The sequence below is a fragment of the Anabas testudineus genome, chromosome 24 (genome assembly GCF_900324465.2).
Source record: "Anabas testudineus chromosome 24, fAnaTes1.2, whole genome shotgun sequence".
Taxonomy (NCBI): Eukaryota; Metazoa; Chordata; class Actinopteri; order Anabantiformes; family Anabantidae; genus Anabas; species Anabas testudineus.
In genome coordinates, this window is record NC_046632.1 from 735,605 (window position 1) to 763,333 (window position 27,729).

The following is a 27,729-nucleotide window of genomic DNA, read 5'->3' on the forward strand; positions in this document are numbered from 1 at the left end:
AAATCAGATAGAAACTCTGAGAATTCACTTAAAAACTCAGAGTAAGGGACAGGAGGACGGTACACAATAACAAACAGGACTGGTTTTTGATTTTTCCAGTTAGGATCAGAGAGGCTAAGAGTGAGGCTCTCAAATGAATTAAAACTATGTTTAGGTCTGGGGTTGATTAACAAACTTGAGTGGAAGATTCCTGCTACTCCTCCACCCCGACCTGTGCTTCTAGGAACATGATAATTAACATGACTTGAGGGGGTCGACTCATTCAGAGAGACATATTCATCCTGCTGCAGCCAGGTTTCAGTAAGACAAAATAAATTATTATCATTAGTTAATTATCAAAATGATTTACTAACAGGGATTTATTTTTCCTAAGTTCTTATGAATCACTCCTCTTGTCTACTTGTGGTTCTTAGTTTCCAAATGTAGAACGGGAGGCAGAGCCTTCAGCTATCAAGCCCCTCTCCTGTGGAACCAGCTCTACTGATACACTGAGCTCCTCTTCTTTCACCACTTATATACCACCATTACGTGTTGTTAACTTTGGAGCTGTGTGTTTCCAGTATGCTGTTATTGGTTCAACCAATCTGTCCAATGTTTCATCTGCTGCTTGTTCTTTTTTCTATTTGTTTTTCTACCTTTAGCCTGGTTCTTCTGGAGGTTTGTATTATTAAAGGGATTTAACCCTAAGATATTTATAATGATCACAAACATCACTTTCCATTCTGTGGCCCACTTCACGAAAATTTGTCTTACTGAACTGCTGTTACTACCCACTCTCTGTGACCCTCCACTGCTGCCAACCAGAGTCTTGATTTGATTGTCTCCAAATATTTTGATATTCTATTAGAATGTTTACAAACTAAGTTATAAAAAACACACAGTTGCATAAATAAATAAAACTTTATTTTCAGTAAACAATTATGTACAGTATTGTGTCTGGTACTGTTAATAAGCAATATTATGAGTCAAATGTCTTAGTAACAGATAACAATATGAATTTGTGTTAACAAAGATGTACTCACACGCACACACACACACACACTAAAAGAACCAAAACTCTTACATACCGAGTTAAAAAAATTGCCCAAATTGCAACTCCGTACTTCAAGGTAAACCACTGGCAGATGTTTCCAGTGAATATCTGCTACTTTTAGAAAATAAAACACAACTTTATTTAGAAAGTATGCACACTTTACCTGGAACCTGCAATAACCTGATCCAGAGCAGCCGCCTGAACAGTTTTCACAACTTGAGGAACTGTTGAGACTGAATGTTTTGCAAAATATGTATAGAGGCTGATGTGAGCACATACAGATGCTGAGTTGTGTGTTTCTGCAAGGACCAGGCATCAGTAAATATGCAAAACCAATACTAAAGAAGGGACTGCAGTGTGGACGTCTAAAAACCAAAAAGTGGATCTCAAACACTAATACTGATGCAGACTGTTTATTTTGAATACACCTTCCATCCTTACTCTCCGGAACAGTCATTATTGCTGAATTCTCCTTTTTCACACTTGTCAAACACTATGAACAGGCACAGGAAACCTTCGCAGACACTGACTGGATTCCTGACCTTCATTTGAAAACAAACCTTGGCTACGGCTGCTGTCCATACGTCTGTCTGGCTGATGGTCACAGAATGAGTGCTGTCAAACCACGATGGACACAGAAGTGATGTAGGGACCTAAGTGACCCCAGTCTTTCCTGCACCACATCACATGAGGAGGAGCCTCAGAATGTATGTAGAGATGTTCTAATACAAGAGCTATGTGTATAAGTCGCAGCCTTCTGACTTATCAGGTGTCGGTCTTCTCCTGCTTTTTAAAAAGCTTCATGAGTTGATAAAACCTGTGAGAAATCTGGGAAAAGGACAAAAGGTAGTTAGTATTTATTTCACCATAGTCTCAACAGTACAGTACCAAAAAGACATTAGAGAAGAGAGACCTTACCTGCCCTGATGGCTTATTAAGCTTCTCTGACAAGGCAGAAAAAGTCTCTCGTGAGGGACCTTTTGTCTTCAGTTCTATCAGAATAGCTCGGTCTTCATCTCTGCAAGACAAATAAAGGCAGTGAGCAGTAACCCTTTCATCAGATCTTCACATGTGACCATAGACACTAAACTTTCAACACAAATAAGTGGTGTGTTTAATATGGACCTGAACTATACAAACACCTGCACTAAATCATCATGCAGTATTTCTAACATCAAATCTACCATGCTGTATAATACACTGCAACATGCAGATTTACTTGATCCCATCAAGAATTATTTTCTCAGGTAAGATACAAACAGCCCTCTGCTCTGCTGTGTGTGTGTGAGCATGAGGTCAACATAATATTGTTTTTAAACTCTCATCTTGAGTAAAGAGTGTATTTGTACTGGATAACTTATATGAGTACACGAGCTTGGTGTCATCTGGTACATCACAAGTTAAAGCTATGGGCATTCAGAGTAAAGTGTAACATTAACAGAAATCTTGGATTAAAAGAAAAAAAAAATCACTTGTAATAAATAGGGACTTGATTTAGATGCATTAATTCTTCCATTCACATATTTCTGGGTTAGGGTTATGAGGAGGAATAATACCAAACAATCAGCTACTGACCTGGTCCAGGCTATCACCACCTCGCCTTTCTTCCTCACAACATTTTTGGCAGAAAGACTGTTAGGGGACAGAGGAGCTGGGAAAGACTCATTATTGTCTCTCTTGAACACAATTGCATCTGTTCTCTCCACCTCCTTCTCGGTTCTGCTCTTCTTTGCTTTGGATTTTTCTTGACACTTCTTCCGTTTTCTACTTTTGTCACAACTCCTACTGTTGGCCTCTGGTGTACCGCTCACGTCCTCTGTGACGATTAGACTCCTCTCAGCCTCTGATGACTCCATTTCCTCCCTCTCCCAGTCTGAACACTGTGACAGTGAAGTTTGGCTCCTCTGATTTGTTTTACCGTTTTCAGCTGGTTGATGGGAGTCATTACTTAACACCACAGTGTTAGAGGCACTGATCAGCGTTTTTGAGGAACTTTTCTGAGCTTGCGCGTCTTCTTCTTGGCATGTACCAGGTGTGCTCTCATCAGCAGTAAGTGTGACACCTTCTTTAGTGGTGATCTGCATATGAACAGGACCAGAGCTTCCAGCACCAATGTGCAAAGTGTTCTCTGAAGGAGCAGCTTCAGGCTGATTTTTCAGAGACTCCTTAGGAAAACAAACTTTTGAGGTACTTTGATGAGTCAATGTATCTTCTTTTTGGCAGGATGGATCATTTGGTAGTGTTAGGCTCTTATCTTGAGTGGGATAGATAGCTGAACTGGTGATAGCCTGACACATCTCAGAGGTTTTAGCAAAGTTAGATTGTACTGGTAGTATGGTATTTGAAGGACTGCTGTAATTACATGACTTGTCCAAAAAATCTGCTTTTGCTTGACTTTCATTGTGAGTTTCTTGAACCATGTCTTCTTCACTATGTTGCCCATCTTCTTCTTTTAGTGTTTCACTTAAGCTGTCATTGGCAGTTAAGGTGACATCAGCCGAAGCTGCCTGGCAAATCTTCACAATGAAGTGATCATTGGATTTCTCCATGACAAGCGCCTGCATGGGTTTATCAGGCTGGAACACAAAAGATGTGGTGCGTGCCACTGAGACCATACTGCTGCTGGAGCCACAGCTGGAATTGTCCGTGTCTAGCGTGAGGTGAATATCCTGCTCACTAGCATCCTCCCCATCCAAGAGAGCGTCCTCGCTTATGTGAGCGCTGATGACACTGTCTGGAGTGGACATGATGCGCACGCTCGAAGGCTGTAGGAAGCTGAGATGGCTGTCAGACTTAAGGGGTGAAGGAATGGTGAGGGAGACTGCAAGATCTTCAGCAAGAATGGAATATGACTTCTGTGGAGGTATACTGGACTGCAGCATCAATCTGTTCTCTGACGGCACTTCTAGCAAGCAACTTTCATCAAAGAGAGCTGGATTCAATGGGACGGGATCTTTTGATCTCGGAGACGAAATCTTGCGAGGTGATATGCTGGACCATGTAGTGATAAGTTTTGAGGGAGTGTCAAATTTGTTGGGGGAGAGCAATTTAGATGGAGAGTCAAATTTAGTCGGCGTGGTGATGCTGATGAGTCTCTCTCCATCCTTCCTCGGAGTGCTAAGAGACCAGGCCATGCTGTCTCCTGCGATGCAGCTAGTTTCTAGTAAGTCAGATCCTTGTAGGAGACACTTGAAGATTTCTCCCATTTGAGAGTCTCTCACCAGGTTGAATGTTAAACTGGAGGTTTGCTGCTCTGTGAGTATTTCAAAGTCAGTTTTGTCAAGCAAAGAGCCATTTTGAGAGACAATCAAAGAAACCATGTTATTTTTCTCTGGAGTTGGAGGAACTATTTTAGGTGGAAGTAAGTCTGTAATTTGTGTATCTGGACACGATACTAAACGTGGCTCAGCATTTGTATCTTTGTCCTGTGTGATTCTGATATCTTTGCCTCTGCTTCCCAGACCTGTTCTATAAGGCACCACAGTCTTGATAGGACTCAGGTTGGTTGGAGCAGACCGAGTTTCCTTCTGTTGACACTCTGGCTTTTTCACAGTAGGCTGTCCGGACACGTTTTCATTCCCACTTGGCCTCATATTCTTAGCTTGTGCTGTTGTTGGTTTGCAAAGGCTTTTCAGTGTTGTGTGAATATCCTTGAATAAATAGTCAACTTGGACATCTACAAAGTCCCACAACTTTTGCTTTAGATCTGTTGCTTGCTGTTCAAAGATGCGCTTCACTATCCCATTATTTGATACTTTGGAAAACACAGATACAATCAGTTTCTTCAGCTTGGATTTGAGCTCCTCTGCCTGACTGCATATTTGGCCAAACTGCGCGCCATCCACAAACTCTAAAAAAGACTCCTGGAAATTGTCCATCATGCCATAGAAGCTCTTCTTGGGAAACGTTTTATGGAGCTTCATGTACTTTTTTCGGATCTCACTGCGAACCAACCTGAATGTCTCAACTATATCCTCAATGTTGGAAAAAGAAACCTTAGTTGCTGCAGGGCAAACTGTTTTAAAGCGACTCTTTGGACTTCGTGTCGATGTACCTGTGGTTTCACTAGTTTCTTTTGAGGCTAGAGGCCATTCTTCAGATTTCTTCTTTACCACAGTCTTATGATTTGGTTTACTTCTGACTGGTGGTGATAACCTTGCCCGCTTGGTTGTAGGAAGAGGGGAATCTGGAGACGTCTCTTCACTTTCACTAAAAATTTCCCCTTCCTCTACTTCATTGTCACAGAGATTTGAAGAATGATCCGTGGGCCTGTCAGTCATACTCTGCATGTCATTGTTTGCAGGAGAACCTGGATATTTGTTCTCTTTGTTTATATCCAACTTCTTTGAGTTGACATTAACAGCAGTGTTGGAGAAATCTGCACAGGAAGAAGAGAGAAAAGTTTATGTAGACATATTCTAATTATTATTATAATATGTTAATAATTATGTTTTTACGACATCTCACAGTGAACTTACTATTGCACAATTTAAAGAATATTGTTGTTAAATACAATAAATAAACAAGCATGCAGTAGCATGATCAGTTCAACAAAATGGAACCTTAGCTGCTGTTGTGTTTTAGGTCGATCTGAAAAATTAAAATACGACAAAGAGTTCTGTTTGGAGCTGGTAACTGCAGTTCAATGTTGTGGTGGACACAAATCAGCATGGCAAAACTGGGACAGCTGGCTGCATCTGGGGCTGTCCGTGCTGACCTCTGCCCACCATAACAAAGACCAACAGCATTAATGTTTTGTTTTTCTAAAAATCGGCATAAAACATTGAAACAAATATAGAAATCATAGATAAAGGTTAGGTAAAATGGCTTGCTGCCTATTAAAAACATCTTACAGCAATGGTATCGGAAGGCTGCAAATTAATGGAACCACTTGTCAAAATCCAATTCTAAAAACGCCCATAATGTAACGCAATTCTGATGTATTGGTGCTGGTAGCAGACAATGTAGCCTAAGGTCCTTTCTATTTTAACTCTACATCCTCCTACATCCACTTTTTTTCAAACCTTTAAACACTGAGACTGACTCAAGCGGAATTAAAAAAAAGGAATTAAAAACATTATTTTCCAATATTTCTAACCAGACTTTAATGTGTCAATGGAATTCCTCTTTGAGATGAGATGCATTTTTTATTTGCCATCTAGAGTGAGATAGGATAACTAAGGTTGAATTGGTCAAGATAATAACTATCAATCATTATAAAAGGGACAACTACATGAAAGCAAAAATGCAAACATCCACCAACTGATTAAAAACAATAAATCTAACAGCAAAGTTGTAATCACAAGCTAACTGGCCTAACAAATCCCACAACACAGCCACATTCGTTTTATGCATCAATGTAAAATCTAAAATCACTGTCAGTGACCATTATCAGGCCAGCATTACCAGTTTGAAGGCTCTTGACATGACCAGGCTTGGTGTGAAGGTGGAGATGACTTCTTTTGGTTATTCGTATTGGGCTCCTCAGGGGGCTAATAGCATCAGGGAACCTCCTCAGATTGCTCAGTGTGTGCATCATTGAGTCCTCGTCATGAAGTAATGGCACTGAGCTAGAAGGCTCCACACTGTTCTCATTACTCTTTCCTGGACTGAAGTTCTTCTTTGGTGTAAAGTTGAGCTCACTGTACCTTTCTGGCAGTACCATTTCCTCTGTGGTACTGCTCACTTTCGAAACTCCCTCAGAGGAAGTAGAAGAGCTTGGCTCAGTTGCAAGGCTGTCACTGGCATTTTCACTTGATTGTGTTAAAATGTAAATAGCCTCAGGTAGACTCAGTCCTTCTTGTGGTAATGATTCCAGGCTTATTGTACTGGATACAGGATGTGTCTCTTTAGGACCAGTTTCTGTATAACCAACCTCTTTCTTTTGAATAGGTGTGGTTGGCAGAGGAGGCGGTCCTTGCTGACTGCTCTGGGGTGAAACAGGAGGATGGATCTGTTGATTTCTAGAACTGCCAGGTACATCCTCAGCTTCAGGACTGTCTCTTAAGGGTGAATTAGTTGCACCATCTTCAGCTAAATCCACAAGCAGGTTTGTCTGTTCTGTGGTTTTAGGAGGTTTTTCCCTTGATTTAGGCACAAAAGGTTTGATGATTGCAACAGACTGCTCAGCATCATTTTGAAGGTTTTCCTGGTGTGAAGAAGAACTTCTGTGCTGTTTGGAAATGTTTCTAGATGTGTCACTGAAACCGACTGTGTCTGTAGTCTCCAGTGGACCAGATTCATCTACCTGGATATCTGAGGCCAGCTCCGTGCTGTTGCCATGATTTTGTGAAATGTTCTTATGTGGTGTGGGAGAACTACTCTGTGCTGATTTGGGTGTGGGGTGTAATGTCTTATAATTCTGTGCTGTATCAGGGGATTGGCTGTATGCTGAGGTAGTTTTAACTGAATTAGTTTCAAGTAGTTTGCCAGTTTCACTTTTACTACAGCTCATGTTCTCTTTCTGAACATTTTTCACATCATCACAGCTCGTGTGTGTCCTTTCAGGGATGTCTGAAGTTTGCTCTGCAACATCTTCCAACCCTGCCTCTAATTCACTGCTGTTTACTTCATCAATAACACACATGTCTTCGACATTAGGCTGTAAATTCTCATCGTGTGGTTGGTTTTCAACAACCGTGTCTACGATGAGGCCATTCTGGCTGTCATCCATTGGGATTGTTGGCTTCTTAACTGGGGAAAGTGTTAGATTCAGTGTTTCCATAAAGCACAATTTCTTGTTTGGAGTATTTTCCTTCACAGAGCTTTTCTCAGTTGTTTTTCGTTCTATGGATGATCTTTCTAAAGCCTCATACTTATTTTGCTTGGTTTTGCTGCGACACACATCACCTTCAGCTTGGTCTGATTCTTTTGCTCGCTGTTTCTCACGTCCCCTGCTTGTCTCTAACAGACTGCTTCTCTTATGCTTTCTGCTGATTTCATCTTTATCTCGTCTCTCTACCTTTTTTTGATAATCCTTTTTAAGTTGCTCTTCTTCCCTATCTTTGGAGGAAACCTTGAATCTCGCCTCATTGTGATTTGAGGAGGACTTTATCTGGTGCTTTGAGTCTGAACTTCTATGTCTGAAACTTTTTTTATCTCGGTTGTGACGTTCTTTAGAGCTGTGAGCTGTACTGTATTCAGAATCTGATGTTACAAATTTAGCTTTACCTTGTCTATGTTCTCGACCACTCCCTGTTGTGCCAACAGATGACAATGCACTGATCTCTGGAGGAGGGCTTTTAGCCCTGTCTGACCTGTGGTGCCCCTCAGCATTTAGGTGGGTCTTACTTTTACTTGAGTCATGCTTTCGTCCTGTGTCTTTATCTGCTTTATGAGACCTGGTTTTGTCGTGGGGTTGACAGTCCTTGTTGGAATCTGAAGTTCTATGTCTTTTGTCTGTTAATTGAGATAGTTTATGACTTTGATACTTTTCATCTCTGTGCTTAGACTTGTGTTTGTCTGACTCACTGTGTAGGGTTGATAAACTTTTCGAATGACAATGAGAAGATGCTTTAGAGGCTCTTATCTCAACGCAAGAGCCAGTGGGCTGATTAATAGAAGTAGTGTTTTCTTTCCTGGGGTTTTCCTGGGGAGGATCCCGGACAGTTGAAGTTGGTAAAGGTGGAGGGAGAGAAATGGATGGGGGAGGCAGAGAACTGGAGGTAGGTGGCCTAGTGCTGGAATTTCGATCGTGCACATTATTAATGTGAAACTGATGATGTCCTTTCATTGACCTGAGGAAAAATGTTTACAGAGATTAATAATTTTACACAGACCACACAGTGGAGATCATCAGACTGCAGTATTCAAGTAAGGATACATTTACTAATTGGAAATGTCAGATTAACTAATGACATTAACCTACAGCACTAAAAGTAAACAGATATAATTGTAACTGGTCACTAGGTCATATTTTTGAAACCAAAACATACCATAGATTCAGCCTCTGAATCTCAGCATCTTTGCGTGCCACTTCCTGTCTCGCTGTTCGGAATAGTGCTGAGATATTCTTTTTAAGACTACAGTTTTCACTGTTTAACCTTGTGTTCTTCAGACAGAGACAGAGATATATAGTATAGAGAGATAGGGATCAAGATACGCACAAACATTCATTTATACACAGAGAGAGAGAGAGAGAGAAATAACATGTCAATGCTGGTAAATTATAATGGCTATAATGGCAACAACAATTTGTATTGCTATACCCAATTTTCCATATATTCCCAGTCTAGGAACAGTTCAATTGTGTCAACTACATTTTTAAACCCTCTTTCATGCTAAAAAAACTAAACAAAAACAAAACAACAGTGCTATCTGTATTTGTGTAAAAATTGTCTATATGAATAGGGCTGGTGTGGTGTTTAAGGATAGGGTTTGTGAAGTAGTGGGCATACCATACAACTGAAACATTAACATGAATTACTATTCATTCTTTTAATAAAAGGCTCTGTATTTGCATAGATATCACTGTAATAAAGTGAATAACACACCATATTTGTAATGCAAAATAAAATTTGAAAGTCTGAATGAATAAATAAGCAGTAAATCGAAGGATATAATGTCAATAACAAGAAAGCTGACATGATCTAAGTCAGAGGCAATTGGTGAAGTTGAAAAAGTTAAGCAAAAAGTCATATTAATTTCTTCCATGCCTGTCAGTAATAATATTTCTACAATATTGCCCTCCTTAAAATAACAAATAAGGACAATAAAGCAAACCTGGATCTCCATCTCTTCCAGTCTCCTGTGCAACTCTTTAATTTGGTTTTGGGCTGCTTGGAATCTGGATTTCAACTGGAAACACACAAAAAGAGAAGTTTGAGCGTTAACAAAATGCAACATCATGGCACAGTGACAGCCAATCAAACATTTATGGTAAGCACTGTAACAACGATTACAGTTGTAATTGTTGTTAACAATTAACAATTAACACCACCTGGTGGTTTTAATGAGAAAAAGCTACAGAGCCAAGTAAAATAGTGGTGTGTTCTCTGATCTCTGCACACAACAGCAAACACAGTTTAACTACATGTCTCATCTTAAGAATTAACGTGGGTACTAAAACCCTTTGTCCAAAAAAGTAAGGATACAGTGTTAAATGTAAATAATAACATTATGTGACTATTTGTAAATAATTTAAAATGTCTTCTTTTCCTTTTGGCTGTTTCCTTTCAGGGGTCGCCACATCAACTCATCTGCCTCCATCCTCGGCATCCTCTTCTCTCACACCAACTAACTTCATGTCCTCTCTCACTACATCCATAAATCTCCTCTTTGGTTTTCCTCTACACCTCCTGTCTGGCAGCTCCAACCTCAGCATCTGTTTACTGATATGTTCACAATATCTCCTCTAAAGATCCTCGAGCATCCTCTCACTCTCCAAGATCTTGTTAAACAAACTGGTCAGAAATTCTACTGCCACCACTCCTAGACACTTCTGTACCTCCACAGATGTGTCATTAGGACCGGCTGCCTTTCCACTCTTCGTCCTCTTCAATGCCTTCCTCAATTTACTCTTGCTAATCTTTGCTACTTCCTGCTCCACAACAGTTACCTCTTCTACTCGTGGTTCTCTTTTATTTTTCTCATTCATCAACTCTTCTAAATACTCCTTTCATCTTCCCATTACACTTTTGGCACCTTTCAATGAATTTCAATCCCTACCTTCATCACCCTAATCTGCTGAACACCCTTTCCATCTCTATCTCTTTGCCTCACCAACCTTTACATATCCAACTCGTCATCTTTACTGTCCAACCTGGCACACCACCAGGCCTTCACCACCTCTACCTTCACCTTACGATGCATCTCCCTGTACTCCTGTCTTATCTTTTCAGTCCTCTCTCGGTGTTCTACTTCTTCTTAGCTAACCTCTTTCTCTGTATTCACACCTGAACATCCACCAAGTCCCCTTGTCTACTCTCCTAATAACACATCAAGTACCCTCTACCTGTCTCCCTGATCACATTAGCTGTAGTTGCCCAGTCATCTTAAATCACCTCCTGACCACCTAGAGCCTGTCTCACCTCCTCCCTGACACACCACCATCCTGTGTTGTCTGGCTACACTCTCCCCTACCAATACTTTTCAGTCATGGATCTCTTTCAGAGTACAAAGTCATCAGAAGATGTAGCCCACCTGAGTGCTTCTTCCTCTGCTCCTATATGTCACCATGTTCCTGTCTCTTTTGGGTGAAGGTATTCTTTTTAGAAAAGGGATTGTATGAGAAATCACATGAGAGAAAAGCATGAAGCCAGTGGAAACTCACCTCAGCATAGGATGACTCTCTGTTCTGCTGTTCTTCTGTGACAATTTCTTCATAAAGATCCATTGATTCTTTAAGCTGAGAAGTGTCTGGGATTGACTTCTCTGAAATAAACAGAAATAACAGGAGATATGACATAAACCATATTTGAAAGTCCGTTTCAGTGTTGAGCAGAGGAAGATGTGTTAGTCTAGACTATTTAGAAGAAACTTTTACTGAAGACTTTTACCTGCATTGCTGCTAAAGCCAATGTCCAGGCCATCGTAGATATCCACAGAATCTTCATTGACATCGGGTACAAAGACTGTGGATATTATACACACATTACAGTTTAAATGTATGTCATATACAATATAATCAAGCCCTTTTCCACATAAATCTTAACCACAAATCACTCTTAAATTAATTTGCACCTGCTATAAATGCTACATGTCTCATTTCAATGTGGGAACTGTTTATATAATTGCTGTTGATTTTACATTTTGAATTGAGAAGCAAATACAAAGTTGCAAGAACTAAATATACAAGGTAGCCGTTGATGCTTAAAAGTCCTAAGCATAAGGTAAAGTAAATGAAAAGCCTTTTGTAAAAAATAAACTCAACATACACCAATCTGATCACAGAGTACATTAAATGCACACCATTAAACCTACAGTTGCAAGAAAAAGTATGTGAACCCCTTGGGATTACGTGGAGTAAAAGAGTTTTGCATGAATTGATCATAAAATGTGCTCTGATCTTCATCTAACTCACAACAACAGAAAAACACAGTCTGCTGAAAATAATAGTACACAAACATTATATGTTTTCATGTTTTTATTGAACAGAACATGTAAACATTCACAGTGCAGGGTGGAAAAAGTATGTGAACCCCTAGCCTAATGACTTGATTGGAGCCAGGGGTGAGACAGCCTTGAGTCCAATCAGTGTAATGATATTGGATGTGTTGCTAAAAGCTGTCCTGCCCTTTAAAACACACACCAGTTTTGGGCTTACTTTTTTCAAGAAGCACCGCCTGATGTGAACCATGCTTCGCAGAAAAGAGCTCTCAGAAGACATACGATCAAGAATTGTTGACTTGCATGAAGCTGGAAAGGGTTACAAAAGTATCTCCAAAAGCCTTGATGTTCATGTGTCCATGGTAAGACAGACTGTCTACAAATGGAGAAAGTTCAGCACTGTTGCTACTCTCCCTAGGCATGGTCATCCTGTAAAGATGACTGCAAGAGCACAGCGCAGAATACTGAATGAGGTAAAGAAGTATCCTAGAGTGTCTGGAGTGCCTGGACAGATTGTTGTCATTGAAAAATTAATTTCAGAGTTTATCAAGACATTTTGCAGGAAAACGTAAGACCATCTGTCCGCCAACTGAAGCTCCGCAGAGGATGGGTGATGCAACAAGACAATGACCCAGAGCATGCAAGTAATTCAACAAAAGAATAGCTTCAACAGAACAAAATACACCTTCTGGAGTGGTACTTTTTCCACCCTGCACTCTGAATGTTTACATGTTATGTTCAATAAAAACATTAAAACATAATATTTGTGTACTATTATTTTCATCAGACTGTGATTTTCTATTGTTGTGAGTTAGATGAAGATCGGAGCACATTTTATGAACATTTCATGCAAAACTCCACGTAATGCCAAAGGTTTCACATACTTTTTCTTGCAACTGTACCTGGTGATTTTAATGTTGTGGTGGGCAGTGCTGCAGTCTGCGGCTACGCAGCTGCACACACAGCAAACTGTGATGCATGGTGTGTTCTGGCACCTGTCGATCATCACCAACTTTACAGTTTTCCCCATGATGAGCCATGTCCACCACAACATTTAAACTACCAGGTAGTTTTAATGTTGTGGCTGTGAATTTAGTATACTGTGTGATCAGGGTTATATTTTTGAAGGAACAATATTTTGGCAGGTTAGGAGCAACTAGGATGTATACGCCTTCTGTATTGTGTTTCTCTGTGTTGCTTTAAGTGCTTTCGGCAACCACCTTCAAATGTTTTACATAGATGGATGGATGAGAGTTAAAAATGAAACAACTGCTGGAGATATCTCTACAATATGGTATGTGGTACACTAGCTTCATTACACCATAATATCGCCATACAGTGTGGATTTAAATAAAACAAATGATCTAAATAAAATAGACTTACCTCCACAAGCATCACTGTTGTCCATTGTTCCAAATTTCTCTGTGGCTCTGTGTTGTAAGAAGTATCAGATAACAAGCAAAAAATCTATTATTAGTAGTGCACAAATAGCAGTATAGACAACACTTCATAAACTGTAACTCCTGGCTGACAGCAGGACACATTTAATAAATCCATCATTAATTGTAGCATCGATTAAGCCGTATTTAAAGGGTCATTCCACTAACTTCTCAATCAGAGAAATAACTTTGCTGGTGTCAGTCAGGTAATTTCAATTTGGGCTTGGTGACTTTTTAAAACAAAGTCTCGGTGAGATTTGACATCAACCTATTTAGCAAGTAGTAGCAAGTAGTACAGAAGCATTAAGCATTGTGTTCTGACCTTTATCAAATAGTGGAGGAGTAATGTGACCCTTTCATAACTTGACCACCTGTAATATTCGACCTTCAACATAACGTTAAGCTGAGCATTTGTTAAATTTATTATACTATAAGCATCAGAGTTAGATTTTTCGCTGGAATAACGTTAGTATGTGGTACAAGAGTTCAAGTGGTACTTGGTGTAACAAGCGCTTTACAACACCTGCTCTGTCCCACTGCATTACCCTGCTTATTTATATAAACAGCGTAATGCAATCAATCTACTCTAATTATTTTTTCAATTTTTTATTGTCAATTCTGACTTTATTGTCTTTACAGCGTTTATTTGAATTCAAATAACTCCTGACACCCCGAGCCGAGGCTCAAGCTAACATTGGCACAGCTCTGTCCAACACTCTTCACATTTGAACTCGAAACATTTGTTAAAAAATAGAAAATGGAGGCAGATAGATCATCTTCGACATATCTGACAGTCATTAGGAATACTGTAACACTGTCTCATTTTAGTTTCTAGTGAGAAAGGCATTCGTGGCTATATTTCTGTCAGAATATCCCTGATGTTGCATTGTTACATATATTATTGTTGTAATAAACGGGTTTGGTTCGGTTAACGTTAAACCGCCGCTGCCTGTATAAATGAATGCTAACTGTTGCCAATGTTATTTATAATAGAACATAACGCCGGAGATTAGTGCTACCCTGAAAGTTATGCATCATTCAGACGTTCATAAGAAGGATATATGAATAAACAAACTATGAATTGGCTGACTTACTTGTTCGTGTGTCTTGATATGTTCCCTCTTGTTGTTTACAACCGCAGAGTCGCGCCAAGACTTTACTGCACAGGAAGTAACGACATTTTCCCGCGGTCAGTTTTGCAGCTGCTTCGATTATAAAATATCTTCTTACATCGGGAGTCGAAACCTAAACATGATCAGTTATACACTTACTGGTCCTGTGTGGTAAAGTTCTCGTTCAAGCACCTGACAAAGGGGAGTATTCAAAAGTAGTAGATTTCACAGCTCGCTCCAAACAGTTTTACTCGCGGAGCTTACACTCAGTTGCACTCTGCCGGCGTCGCTGTGCTACGCGTCATTACAGCGCGACGTCAGGAGGAGGGAGGAGAGAGCCATGCTGACCCGGAAGGATTTCGACTTTACTCACATGTGGACGGGATTCTAACACACTAACGGGAACGTGTTTGTGTATTGACTACAACCCTCCAACAGACAACCGCGTTATGAAGGCTGTCAGTTTGCTTTCATTATTTACGTAAATGAAGATATCTGTTCATGAGAACACGAGAGCTGTTTTTCGGGTGTAGATCGTTCCTCCGCAAGCTACAAATGATAGGATGGAAAATTTAGAATTGAGCCTGTCATCACTGGGCACCATATCCAGACATATTGACAAAAGTCATAACGAATTGAATCAGTATCTGTCAAAACAGGTAAGTTATGTTGATTTCAGACGTGTATGGAACAAAGTAATGTTTTTATAGTTGAATATTTGTGACTCAAAACGTGTCCAGTGTGCTTCAGACATAAACCTTCCCTATAGATGTCAGTTGTGATTTTACAAATGTCATAGTTTTAGTGTGTGTTGTGTTATTAAATATTTGCTGTTGTCTTACTAAAGTGAACATTTATTTCTAGCTTATAAATCAAAAATTCAATCAACAATCAATCTTTTAGCTGGGTCCTTTCAACAATCTTATCTCTCGTCAGATATGGAGCCAGCAAGACAGACGGTGTATTCTTGACTGTTTGGCTCAGCTGTTGCTGGAGAAGGATTATACTTTACTGATTGCAAGACACCTGCGACCACTGATTCTCGATCTTTTGGACCGGAATGCAGAGAGAGTTAAAGCAGGTGGCAAGATCAACCATGACCTCCATGAGCGCCTGTGTGTGGCCCTCAGCAGACTTCTCAGCATCAGCCCTGATGCAGTGGCGTAAGTAGACTCTGTTCAAATTGGAAATGTCCTGTCTTGGCCGACAACCTCTTCTCACACCACCACCACTCCTCTTCCCAATTGCGTGCTTGATTTTGCCTTTAAGTAAACCAAATAAACACATTCACTGTATCTAGAGATATGACCTGTTTGGACTTGGTATACACTTAAAAAAAAATAGATATGAATTTTGATTCAGAGGATCAAAATTGAAGAAAGTATTTGCTAACAGGAATATCACAAATCTGTGCATTAGGTATAGACCTGGAGTCAGGAAGTGGCCTGGCTTAGCATAGAGTCTGGAACCAAGGGTAAACTGCCAGCCTTGTTTTGAACACAATTCAGAACCTACTTTGCCAACTTCTACCTTTGCACAGCTTCTAGGTGCTTGCGGGGTTTGGAGTATAGCTACTAGAAAAGATTTGTATAAATGTGGGTAAAAATAATGTAAACATTCCTGACTTTTAGTTGCTTGTGGGGGTCAACATCTAAAAATGCTTTGCCCTGTGGCACTCAATCAGACACTAATGCAGGAATCTTATCCAACATTTATGTACACTAGATCCATCTTGACTAATTTTCTCCTTCTCTCTGTAAGGTTTGCTGCTAGGTACTTCAGAAGTGCCCCCCCAGTGTTTCAGAGGCTATTTTTCACAAGCGAGGAGTCATCAGCTGTCCAATATGGCCCCAGAAGGATGAAACTGCGTGACCTCATGGGTGCGACCCTACATTTCCTTCAAAGTGACTGTGCCAAGTTTCGAATGCTCTGGGACTGGAGTCCCTGTGTGTCCCAGCTGCTCACCAGTGATGTAATGGTTCGATGGTATGCCCCTGCTTCTTCTTTATACCTGTAGAATATTTGAGGAGAGTAACAAATCCTTAGACTATTCTTGATGTCTTTGTGGGTGAAAGACCATTAACTGTATTTAAGACAAAGCATACCATATTTCTATTTTTAAAGGCCACGTGGGTGTGTTGTGGAGCTATTATTCATAAAAATACAACATAAATTTACGGTTTTCTGCATTAATTTGTCATAACACATGATCAGATCTTCTCCTAAATCATGAATACAAATATGATGTGCCTAAAATAATATCACCGGAAAACTTTTGTGAAACCCCCCATGCCTCCCCTTGCAGCAGTAACCTCAACCAGGCACTTCCTGTAGCTGTGGATCAGACCTACACCTCGTTCAGAGGAATTTTAGCCCATTATTCCTGCAGAACTGCTTTAGCTCTGTTATATTCTTTAGACGTCTCGTGTGTGGCTCTCTTCAAGTCTTTCCGTACCATCTCTATTGGGTTGAGGTCTGGGCTCTGACTTGGCCACTTTGGCCAAACCATTCTGTTGTGGACTTGCTTTGGTGTTTTAGGTCCTTGTCCTGTATAATCACGCATCTTTTACAAAGTTTCATCTGATGTAGAGACATTCTTATATTATCCAGAAGAATAGTTTTATACACTTGGGAATTCATCTTCCCCCCAAACAATGCAAGTTGACCAGGCTCTGATGCAACAAAGCAGGCCCAAATCATGATGTTTCCTCCACCATACTTTACGTTTGGGATAATGTTTTCATAATGATATGCAATGACCTTTTTATGCCAGATGTAGTGCTGTGTGTTCTTTTGCCAGTACCGCTGTGCAGTACTCTTTTGCAAACCTCGGGCTGCAGCAATGTTCTTTTTAGTAAACAAAAAGTGGTGTCCTGCCATAGACACCCTGCTTGTTCAGTGTTTTACCTACTGTAGATTCATGATCACAAATGTTAGCCAGTTTCAATGATGCCTTAAAATCTTTAGCTGTCTCTTGGGTTGTTTCTTTACCTTATTGATGAGCGTTTATTGTGCCTTACCTCCAAACTCATTTTCTTAACAAGACTCCACGTATGCTAGCACCTGACTCCAGTTAGCTTTTTTGAGGTTATTCCAGGAGTTGATATATTTTTTTCACTAGCACTATTAGGCTTTTACTGTTGTTCTCAATAAAGACATGAAAGATCTGAATTTTTTCTGCTATTATTTTATGCATATTATATTTGTTAATATTCTTGACTCAGATGAAGATCAGATAACATTTTATGACAAATTAATGTAGAAAACCATGAAATTCCAAAAGGTTTACATACTTTTCCTTGCCACTGTATTCTACTTAGAACATCTGTTTCCCCTTTTTCCTCCCACACCTATGGTGTTGACATTTGCATTTAGTTATTTGGCAGACCAAATATCCAAAGCAACTTACAAGTGAGGTACAAAACAAGCAAAATATCTAAGACAAGGAGAAGAACTTTAAAGTAAAGTTTTCTAGAAAGAGCTGCTTTAGTTACATGGTGTATGAGCGCAAGTTTTTTTAAGGTTTTAAATCCAGTGAAAGGTTTAGAAGAGTTCTGTTTTCAGCAAGATCTGGATAAGAGAGTTCAGGTAGGCCGGTGCTGTTGAGTTGACCACTTTTAGCCACCATATTTAACTGTAATATTAAAACCTCCTCCTTAAGCTTTTTGTGTGCTTTATTGGTAAACAAATAAAATGTCCTATTTTTCCTATTGTCTCTAACAGGTACACTGCCCATTGTTTAGCACTGGTCTCTCACATGACTGATAATCAGAAAACTATCTTTCTGAGAAAGGTGCTGACGAGTGAAGAGATCCTCCACATGAAGATTAAGTATGTACTTTTACTTTTGTTGTTAGGGCAGTGTACTATGGAGAAATGTTTAGTCTGTATACTTTACCACAGAAAAGACTACTGACTCTCCTAATGGCTCTAAAACAGCACAGTACATTTTGTTACACTTAAATGTTAAATGTCTGTTCATAAAATTAAATCATATGGACTTCATAAAATAGAAGAAAACTGTTCTCTATGTACAGTGACACTAAAATATATTTTTTATAAGCTTCATGTCATAACGTCTGCTTTCCTACTTATTTAGAGCTTTGGAAGAAACTCAGCAGCTGGAGGTTGAAAAGGCACTGGTGTTAGCCAATCAGGGTTCTGTGATTTGGCGCCAGGAGCAAGTAAATAAGTTCACCAGGGGCCAGGTGGTATCAGAGGACCTGTCCCAGAATGTTGTGGCAGTCTGTGGTGTTGTACTACCCACGATAATTCCTAGACACGGTGAACAGGTAAGTACCCTTGCACATAAAAGGACTGAATTAATTGAAAAAACATTTTTATATTGATTCACCACTCTTTTCACAGATAAACCTAAAGGATCTGGTGCTGGTTGACTCAACGTGCCGTAATCTTAGAAGACTGGCATCAGCTGTAGCTTCCCAGAAGCCTGTGCTCCTTGAGGGTCCTATTGGATGCAGTAAAACAGCCTTGGTGGAGTTTATGGCTGCTATCACAGGTCATACAAAAGCAACACAGATTCTCAAGGTCCAGCTTGGCGATCAAACTGACAGCAAGGTGAGGGAGCATGAACTCATTCTAAACCTAAGGGCTAACAGTTCTCCACACAGATTTCAGTTTACTAGTCATACAAAATAGTACTGTCTGTGAGAACACTTACATAATGTCTTCTGTGTAACATTGGTGCTTGAAAGTTTGTAAACCATGAATCATCTAATTTTTATGTTCTAAAACTAGAAAAGGGAACCCAATACAGGAAAAGAGGCCCCTTCTTGTTATTTATAATTGACTATTTTCCAAAATTGTATTAATGTTCATTTATGTATTATATATATTTGTGTCTTTTGTAATTATTAAATTGATGTTTTTTATTTTATTGGCATCATCCAAAGAACCAGAGGCAGCCAGTCAGGCCCAAATCAGTTAAGACACTGCTAAAACCATGTTTCACACAAGGTATAATATTTTTATGCTGGAATGCCGAGTTTGATCACTGACAAATACAGTTAACTGGTGGAGTCCAAGCTCTTTAGAAATGATCCTATAACGAGTAACCATTTCCAGCCTGGTGAGCATCAGCAACTCTTCCTTTGAGGTCTTCAGAAATGTCCTTTGTTTAAAATATAACACCCTTCTTCAAACCTGTGTTGTCAAGATCAAACTTTGATAGGGAAAACTCGCACCTGATTGTTGTCCCATTGATTAAAACTCTTCACTGTAATTTCTCCATCAAATTATTCTACTATAACATTATTCAATGGTAATTCTAGAGGTTCACATAGTTTTGCTGCACACAAACATTTAATATTTGATGACAATATTGTCTTGACTTGACTTATGGTTTGGTTCCTCACCGTTATAGAAATGAAAAACTAGCTGGAGTGCACTGTTGACATATTTTGGAGGTTAGAAGTGAGGATTTGTTTTGTTTGTTTGACAGATGCTGCTGGGGATGTACCGCTGTACTGATATACCAGGAAAGTTTGTGTGGCAGCCAGGAACACTGACACGAGCCGTATCTGCAGGCCGGTGGATCCTCTTGGAAGACATTGACCATGCACCCTTAGATGTGGTAGGTTAAAACTAGTTAGAGTTACAGTAGAATTGTACAGAACGTCATCTCTAATTTTGATCACTGTCTTGAAAAATAAAGTTTTTTGAAGTTGTAATTTGGTAAAACACTGTTCTAGTAGCATGGCATAGCCATAAAATCAAGTGTGTGTTTTCTTATATTGATCATGTGTATTCTTGGGTTTTAGATATCTGTGCTCCTGCCTTTGATGGAGAATAAAAAGCTAATGATTCCAGGACGGGACGACTGCATCGATGTAGCTTCTGGATTTCAGTTCTTTGCAACAAGAAGGTAAGAGTCTTATTATTTCTCCATGTATTTATGCAGCAGCATATAAACTGGTGTGATTATCATCTACAAAATGTTTTGTCTCTGATTGGATGTCTCTCCTCAAAATCTGGGCATGCCAAGATGTACTTTAAATTTGAAGTTATGAACATGATATAAAGGGTATGGGCACACCCAGCTAAACAAAGGTTCTATCCTCATTTAACTTTACATTAACATTTAACTAGCAAGTGGACACTGTATCAACAAATTCAAGGTCAACTGCAAAAAAAATAACAAACTATTCTTGTGTACTGCAGGATGTACTACAGTGGTGGCAGTTGGCACAAGCCACAGAGCTCGCATGCAGTCTTGCTGGACAAGTACTGGACCAAGGTGCAAATAGGAAACATGACACGAGAAGAGCTGAAGAAAGTGAGTGTTTTCCCGTAACATTGGTACAACAATCGTAATCTCTTCATCTTCATCAGTGTACTACTTAATTTCCTTATCTGGTCTTACTTTACCTTGTCTCTCTGCATGCAGGTGCTCATCAACAGATATCCGAGCCTGACCGTGGTGGCAGACCGTCTCCTGGACATCTTCTGTCAGCTGACCGGACACTCTGACCTTGACACAAGCAACCTCCAAAACCTTGACGACAGTCAGCAACACAAGTCTGAGGACAGAAGTACACTGCTGGAAGGAAGAGTCCTGTCAATGAGGTCAGGCCCAGCTCGCTGACGTTTTTAGTGTCTTGTTGTAAACACATTTTCTTCTGAATTTATACATTAAGACTGAACACTTCACATTCAGCAACTGTTTGCTGAATTGTTCAAAATGTTACGTGCCCAAAGGCACAATTCAGAAAACATGACAACAAAAAAGAAACACAACTGAAAGACTAAACACAACAAAACTTCACAAAACTTAATAGTATTTTACAAAAACAACATCTTAAAACAAAAAAATATTAGAGACAACGCTTGTGATTGGAGAGGATCACCATCAATCTGTGTCTGATACATCGGCCATGGATGCTGATTGACCAATTTAATTATATTTTTTTCTGCATTTTGAATCAGGTTTTAAGCAACTAGAAGTAATATTAATATTGGCACATGTGACTGGCAGGCGTACATAAAAAAACATTAATTTTGGAGGGAACTGCACTGTAACTGTGAGAACACTGAGTTATTATGAAAAAGGCTTAAAAATGTTTTTAACCTAGTTTGGAAAATTGTAACCCCAGATCCACTTCAAGTTAGAACACATATAAAAAATAAGTGGTGGAAATAATTACAACAAAGGTTAGGATATCCCACACTATATAACAGGCTGTTGGTTTTTTTTTTTTACAATACGTGACCCAAAATCCACTTAGACAAAGGTGGTGGAACCCAAATGGCACCAGTGACAACTGGGACAGAATTAATGCAGAAAAGAGCCTGGGATCACAGGCAGAGGGGAAACACACATGGGGAAATGGTGTTGTGTAAGCATGAGTTGACCAGCGTCCGAACTGGAAAATGTATTCCTGTCCTCTAAACGTAACCCATGGACTGTGCCAAAATTTCTTTGAGAGGAGATGCACACTGAATCAGAATATTTCACTGCATTGTCATTTATTCTGTATGTTTGTCTATTTGTATTTCATGTAATTGCTATTCAAACTAGTCAAAAACCGCTAGGTGTTAGAGAAACAGATATATGGATAGAGAGATAGAGATCAGCTGGCTCCATTTATCCATATACTGTGCATCCTTTTCTCTCAGACCAACTAACTTCATGTCCTCTCTCACTACATCCATAAATCTCCTCTTTGGTCTCCTCTACACTTCTTGCCTGGCAGTTCCAATCTCAGCATCTATTTACCGACATGTTCACAATCTCTCCTCTGAATATGTCCAGACAACCTCAATCTGGCCTCTCTGACTTTGTCCAAAGCATCTGACATGGGCTGTCCTTCTATTACCTCCAGCTTTAAAGTCATCACTGTATCTAAAACTCACCTCCAGGACATCCCTGACAAACTTCAGAATAAGTTATTCAGAATAACTCCTTCCCATCCATGCCATGGTAGAACAACTTGAACCCTGATCCTAAGCTTCTAGCCATGCTACCTCTCCACCTGTTCTCCTGGACACACACTATGTCCACCTTCCTTCTCTGCATCATGTTAAACTCTCTAGCCTTCCCTGTCTTAGTCCATATATTCAAAGTCCTACACTCTTGCCTTTCCTTTTCTCTTTCTGCCTACAAGCACTAGTTTCAGAAACTGCCTTAAAAGTAAAAAGAAATCAAATATGTGAGAGTGGAAAGTCCTTGAAAGTCCTGGAAAGTCACTGCATGTACTGGAAAGAAAAAATTTGGGGTTATTGTTGTATTCTTTAGGTTGTAGTAGTAACAATACACTCACATTTATTTTTAAACTTTAAGTTATGTTTCATTGGTGGTAAAATTGAGATTGTGTATGTAATTAGTCTGATTAATATTTTCCAAATTCCTAATTTATTTCAATGTATAAAGTGATTAATTCCACAACACTCATGATGTAAGAACAAGTCACCAGGTGAAAGCTTTGTTGATTGGAAGTATCTCACTGTAGTGAATGTTGTGAGTCCTGTTTATCTGCTCAATACATTCCAAATACCAGTTTATATAACAGTTTTTAATTCAATTTCAATTTCATTTATTTATTTATTTTAGTCCCAGCAAATGTTGCAACTGACATAGTTAAAACATTACAAACAATGCTGAATGTGTATTGTTGAGACATACAGGGTCATGTTCCATTTACCATATCTGACTTGAGTCTGGGCTCTCTGCACAATTACTCATCCTGACAGCCATGATTAGTGAGCGCAAACATAAAAAGCTTACATCTGTCAGACACCCCTTCAACCTCACCCTCACCCCCAAATCAAAACTACCAGTCCGTCAGGCTGTTTCTGTACATTTGTACTGGCATTAATGAGCTTTCCGCTAGCAGATGCTGTGTTCAATAGATTTTTGATTGGACTGTCCCCTGGATGATGGGATCACACATTGTCCAGGTCACATCGGGCCATTCTCCTTATGTAACAGGTTTTTTTAAACACCTCCTCACTCAGAGCCAGTGCTCAGTATCCCTGATGCTGTTTGTATTTTCAATTTGCTGTTGGTGTGGTTTGTACAATGTGTTTTGGTTGAGATTCAGTCATAAATCAATGCTCTGCATGCTTTTCATGAGACAATGTATTTAACTGTGGGGCTTGGAACTACTGCATTAGTAAAAAAATGTGTTTAAACCCTCTTGTGTCTCCAGCAGAGGCAGTTTGGAATAACAAATGCAGTATCTCTGGTTCTGCTGCATTAGATGTGGTTCTTTTTTATTTATATTATCCGTCATAAATCTCTGTTACAAAAATGTAAGGATACCCTTTGTGGTGATGTATTCTTGTTAATTTAATCAAACTCTTCCACGTCAAGGTCTATTCAGGGTACATCTTCTACATGAAGTGTGCATTCTAGATTCAGTAGTCTCCAAATGTGTATTGTGTATTTCCTTGATAATCACACACACGGTGTGTACAGGCCAAAAGTTTTGGCGTGATACCAATTTCAAGACTGGATCATCCCTAAGGATGTGGCCTGTAGGCTGATATCCGGCTGCCAGGGTGACCTGCAGTAAATATTGTCACTGCATTAATTTGAATGCAAAACAAAATTTGTTTCACTGCCAAAACCTTTAGCGATGTGATACCTTATATCTTGCTTTGTACCCTCCCCAAACACCTCCTAATGTTTTTTTTCCATGTCATAATTCTGCAGGGACCTGTTAAAGTGGTGTGAGCGCATTAGTGTCACCTTTGATGGCACCTCCTCTGCCACAGCACAGCATGTCTTCCAAGAGGTTAGTGGCTTTCATTTGAAATGAAATACTCACTCCTAAATTTGAGAACTGAACTCCTCTACTACAGCAGACAGTTTGCTGTGATTCACAATGTTTTTTTGTATTGGCTGATACCTGATTGTGGTCTCTTCTTGTCAGGCTCTTGACTGCTTTACTGCCATGCTGTCTCGACCTGAAAGTCGACTGCGAATGGCTGAGATCATTGGAAGCAAGCTCAATATTTCCAAAGAAAAGGTGCTTGTTAAGACTCTATTTATCTTTTGGTTAGAATTAGTGTTTATATAAAGCATTACTGTATAAGCATAGATTGATTAGAGCTTTATAAATGCATTGAATTTGACGCATTAGATATGATTTTAATTCCACACATGAAGAAAATTCTAGTCTTTTGTAATTGCTGTTATCAGTATATATCAGGTCTGAAATTCTAAATAAGCTACAGTTTATTCAAATACACATTTGATTCTTGGCTTTTGTGTGTCTCCAGGCCCAGCACTTCTGCCAGATGTACCAGCCTGGCATCTCACTGACCGAGCTGGAGGTGTCAGTGGGCAGAGTGACTCTGGCTCGAAAGCAGATGGGAGCCGTGCAACTGAGTGTGTAAGTGGGACATCCTGACCAACAACCACCTTTGACTCCATTTATACACAATGCATGAATCCACTAGTGGCTGCCAGCCTACACTGATATAACTAAATATACCCCCTGCTGATAAAGAGAAATAAACATCCAGTGGATTTTAAACTACATCATCATAATCAAAGCCATCTAAAGGCTTGGCCAGCAAGACAAATGTTCATGCTGATCTTCTTCCAAAGCCAGTAGTATTGAGTTTAATGAACATTTTATAGCACAACAAGTTGCAATTTAACTTTATAGGATTTTTAAGAGTGATTTTACCTTTCAAGCATGTTCAAGTAATAACAGAGAGTAAGTTTCTGATCTGTGACATGAACGTCTTCATACAAATATCTACAAAGGACACAACCTATGTGTAATGTCATTAATGAATTATGTCATGAATAGGGACAAGGAGACGTTTGCAGGCACACGACCCTCTTCTGTGTTGCTGGAGCAGCTGGCTGTGTGCGTGTCAAAGGGAGAGCCTGTTCTTCTGGTGGGAGAGACTGGAACTGGAAAAACCTCCACTGTACAACACCTGGCCAGAGTCACAGGTGAACACAGGTTTAGAAATAGACACAGAGAGATGAGCCGGGATCAGCTGTGGTTCAGGAGATCGGATCGTCATCCACCAATTGTGTGGTTGCTGGTTTGATTCCCGGCTTCTCCTGTCATATGTCAAACTGCACTTGGGACAACAATGTTGAAATGTCCTTGTTGCCCAAACTGCTGATAAATGTCTGTTCTTGCTTTGTCACCACTCCTGATCCGGACATTATTGTGTGTTCAATTTAGGACACAGGTTGCGGGTTGTGAACATGAACCAGCAGAGTGACACTGCAGACCTGCTCGGAGGGTAAGCAACCTCCATCTTAATACAAGCATAATGTTTTGTATCACTTTCACATTTTAAGTGTTGACAATATTCAATATGAAGACAAATATTTGATATTATTCGGTATTTTACACAACAACAACAACAACAACAACTCCAGCATTTTCAGAATGACAGCAAAACTCCTTTTGACATTTGAAGCCAAACTCCCCTTTGAAACTTTTCTGTCCTATGCAGGTACAAACCAGTAGACCACAAACAGATCTTGCTCCCTTTGCGGGAGGTCTTTGAGGACCTGTTCTCGCAGACCTACTCCAGAAAGCAGAACCTGACCTTCCTGGGTCATGTTCAGACCTGCTTCAGGAAGAAGCGCTGGCATGATCTCCTCAAGCTCATGGACCATGTATGCAAGTCTGCCCTCGCTAAGGAGCTGCAGGAACAATCAAATGGTGGCGTAAACAACAATAGTCAGTTTGCTGTGGCTGCTATAGTAAAACCAATGACTAACATTTAGTGTCTTTGTGTAGTTGTCTTGCTGCGGGAGAAGTGGGAGGCACTGGCTGCAAAACTGAGTCAGACCCAGCAGCAGATCCAAGCCTGTGAGACCTCTATGGTATTTTCCTTTGTGGAGGTAAAAACCCTTGATATGTCTTTAAGCCTCTCTGGCAGCCTTAGGCTTTAGGGTCACACCACATGATCCCGTCATCCATTATTTGTATATCTTGTATTCCAGCCAAGAATCACTGTGTGAAGGTTGTAGGCACTAAAAGTAAAGTGACAATGTTTTTAAAAATAGAGTCTTCAATATTTTTCAGTTATCAATAAATCACATACAAAGTCCAGTAACCCAAACAAGTTGTAAACTGAACTGTAAGCTACAATTGCATGTTCCATGAGTCCTGAAGAACCTGTCACAGTTTCAGGCTGTTTCATGGACTCACTGTTCTTCTTGTTCTTGCTGAACGTTTGCACAGTACTATATATCCCCTCTGTGTTCCTCTGCAGGGAACATTAGCTCAGGCAGTTAAAAAGGGCCAGTGGATCCTGCTGGATGAGATCAACCTGGCAGCAGCAGAGACCTTGGAGTGTCTAAGTGGACTCCTGGAGGGAAGCACTTCATCTTTGGTCCTACTGGACCGTGGAGATAGTGGTGAGGACTACTATGACCCACAGGGTTGGGTTTAAATAACATTGACAAGGTGCTGAATAAAGCATTATTGATTATTCAATATTTGGAATCCTGTTGAAATTAAAAATAAATTAATAATAAATAAATTGAGTTAGTACTGCTCTTATGTTAGCAGAAATGTTAGCTCTAAATAACATTCATAACCTAGATGAAACTTTAGATTGTTCTGACCATCACTTGATATCTTCTCTGGATGTTCCAGTTACTTTATTTAGCTGTCCTGTAAAAGGTAATAGGTAAAACAGTATGTATGTATTCTGTAGCTCAGTAACAGCTTAATAGTTGTATTGGGGTCAAGCTGATGTCAGTACTCTTATAAGTATTCACAATCTTGTCACACTGTAACATGCCAATCATAAACAGAGGGTTTCTAAGCTTCAGCTTTGAGAACTTTTTTCTTAAAAGACATTCACCAAAGGTGATAATAAAAAAGCACACTAATTGGTCTTGATATATGTCCCTGTCATTTGAATGAAAGATACTGTATTTTGTCATATTCTTGGGATTGTTGATCATTATTGTTCTGTGTTTTGATCAAAGAGCCCCTGGTTCGTCACCCAGATTTCCGACTGTTTGCCTGCATGAACCCGGCTACTGATGTGGGGAAGAGGAACCTGCCTTTGGGCCTCAGGAACAGGTGCAAGTCTTTCTTGTGAAAGGCTCATGAGCGTCAAGGATTGATCAATTACATTGCTTAAA

General features: G+C 39.8%; 2 protein-coding genes across 3 annotated transcripts in view; one reads left to right on the plus strand and one right to left on the minus strand.

The window, feature by feature from the left end:
• Positions 1 to 940: 940 nt before the first annotated feature.
• casp8ap2 (caspase 8 associated protein 2) lies at positions 941 to 14,914 on the minus strand. Of its 2 annotated transcripts, XM_026341522.1 has the most exons (11): positions 14,790 to 14,914; positions 14,613 to 14,677; positions 13,463 to 13,509; positions 11,530 to 11,604; positions 11,304 to 11,404; positions 9,755 to 9,829; positions 8,968 to 9,083; positions 6,440 to 8,769; positions 2,609 to 5,411; positions 1,952 to 2,051; positions 941 to 1,861 (listed from the first exon to the last, which is right to left on the minus strand). In XM_026341522.1, the coding sequence occupies exons 3-11, from the start codon at positions 13,485 to 13,487 to the stop codon at positions 1,799 to 1,801; spliced, it is 5,688 nt and encodes a 1,895-aa protein (XP_026197307.1). In that variant the 5' UTR covers positions 13,488 to 13,509; positions 14,613 to 14,677; positions 14,790 to 14,914; the 3' UTR covers positions 941 to 1,798. The 2 variants fall into 2 exon arrangements, with proteins under 2 accessions (XP_026197307.1, XP_026197306.1); XM_026341521.1 differs by having other exon boundaries at positions 14,613 to 14,914.
• Positions 14,915 to 15,016: 102 nt separating this feature from the next.
• mdn1 (midasin AAA ATPase 1) overlaps positions 15,017 to 27,729 on the plus strand; it is a 57,052-nt gene continuing 44,339 nt past the window's right edge. Inside the window, exons 1-19 of the mRNA XM_026340684.1 lie at positions 15,017 to 15,289; positions 15,567 to 15,793; positions 16,392 to 16,616; positions 18,354 to 18,461; positions 18,730 to 18,922; positions 18,999 to 19,208; positions 20,092 to 20,223; positions 20,411 to 20,514; positions 20,811 to 20,925; positions 21,037 to 21,215; positions 24,304 to 24,385; positions 24,524 to 24,619; positions 24,873 to 24,985; positions 25,412 to 25,560; positions 25,802 to 25,862; positions 26,079 to 26,290; positions 26,369 to 26,472; positions 26,847 to 26,991; positions 27,571 to 27,667. Coding sequence (XP_026196469.1) covers positions 15,194 to 15,289; positions 15,567 to 15,793; positions 16,392 to 16,616; positions 18,354 to 18,461; positions 18,730 to 18,922; positions 18,999 to 19,208; positions 20,092 to 20,223; positions 20,411 to 20,514; positions 20,811 to 20,925; positions 21,037 to 21,215; positions 24,304 to 24,385; positions 24,524 to 24,619; positions 24,873 to 24,985; positions 25,412 to 25,560; positions 25,802 to 25,862; positions 26,079 to 26,290; positions 26,369 to 26,472; positions 26,847 to 26,991; positions 27,571 to 27,667 — 2,648 coding nt within the window. The 5' untranslated portion in view covers positions 15,017 to 15,193. The remainder of the gene's footprint in view (positions 15,290 to 15,566; positions 15,794 to 16,391; positions 16,617 to 18,353; positions 18,462 to 18,729; positions 18,923 to 18,998; positions 19,209 to 20,091; positions 20,224 to 20,410; positions 20,515 to 20,810; positions 20,926 to 21,036; positions 21,216 to 24,303; positions 24,386 to 24,523; positions 24,620 to 24,872; positions 24,986 to 25,411; positions 25,561 to 25,801; positions 25,863 to 26,078; positions 26,291 to 26,368; positions 26,473 to 26,846; positions 26,992 to 27,570; positions 27,668 to 27,729) is intronic.

Coding starts and splice junctions, on each gene's coding strand:
- casp8ap2 (XM_026341522.1), bottom strand. CDS start 13,487: ATGGACAACAGTGATGCTTGTGGAG. Junction 9,830..11,303: donor GAGAGTCATCCTATGCTGAG/GTGAGTTTCCAC, acceptor GTGTGTTTCCAG/TTGAAATCCAGATTCCAAGC. Junction 5,412..6,439: donor TGTCAAGAGCCTTCAAACTG/GTAATGCTGGCC, acceptor CTTCCTGTGCAG/ATTTCTCCAACACTGCTGTT.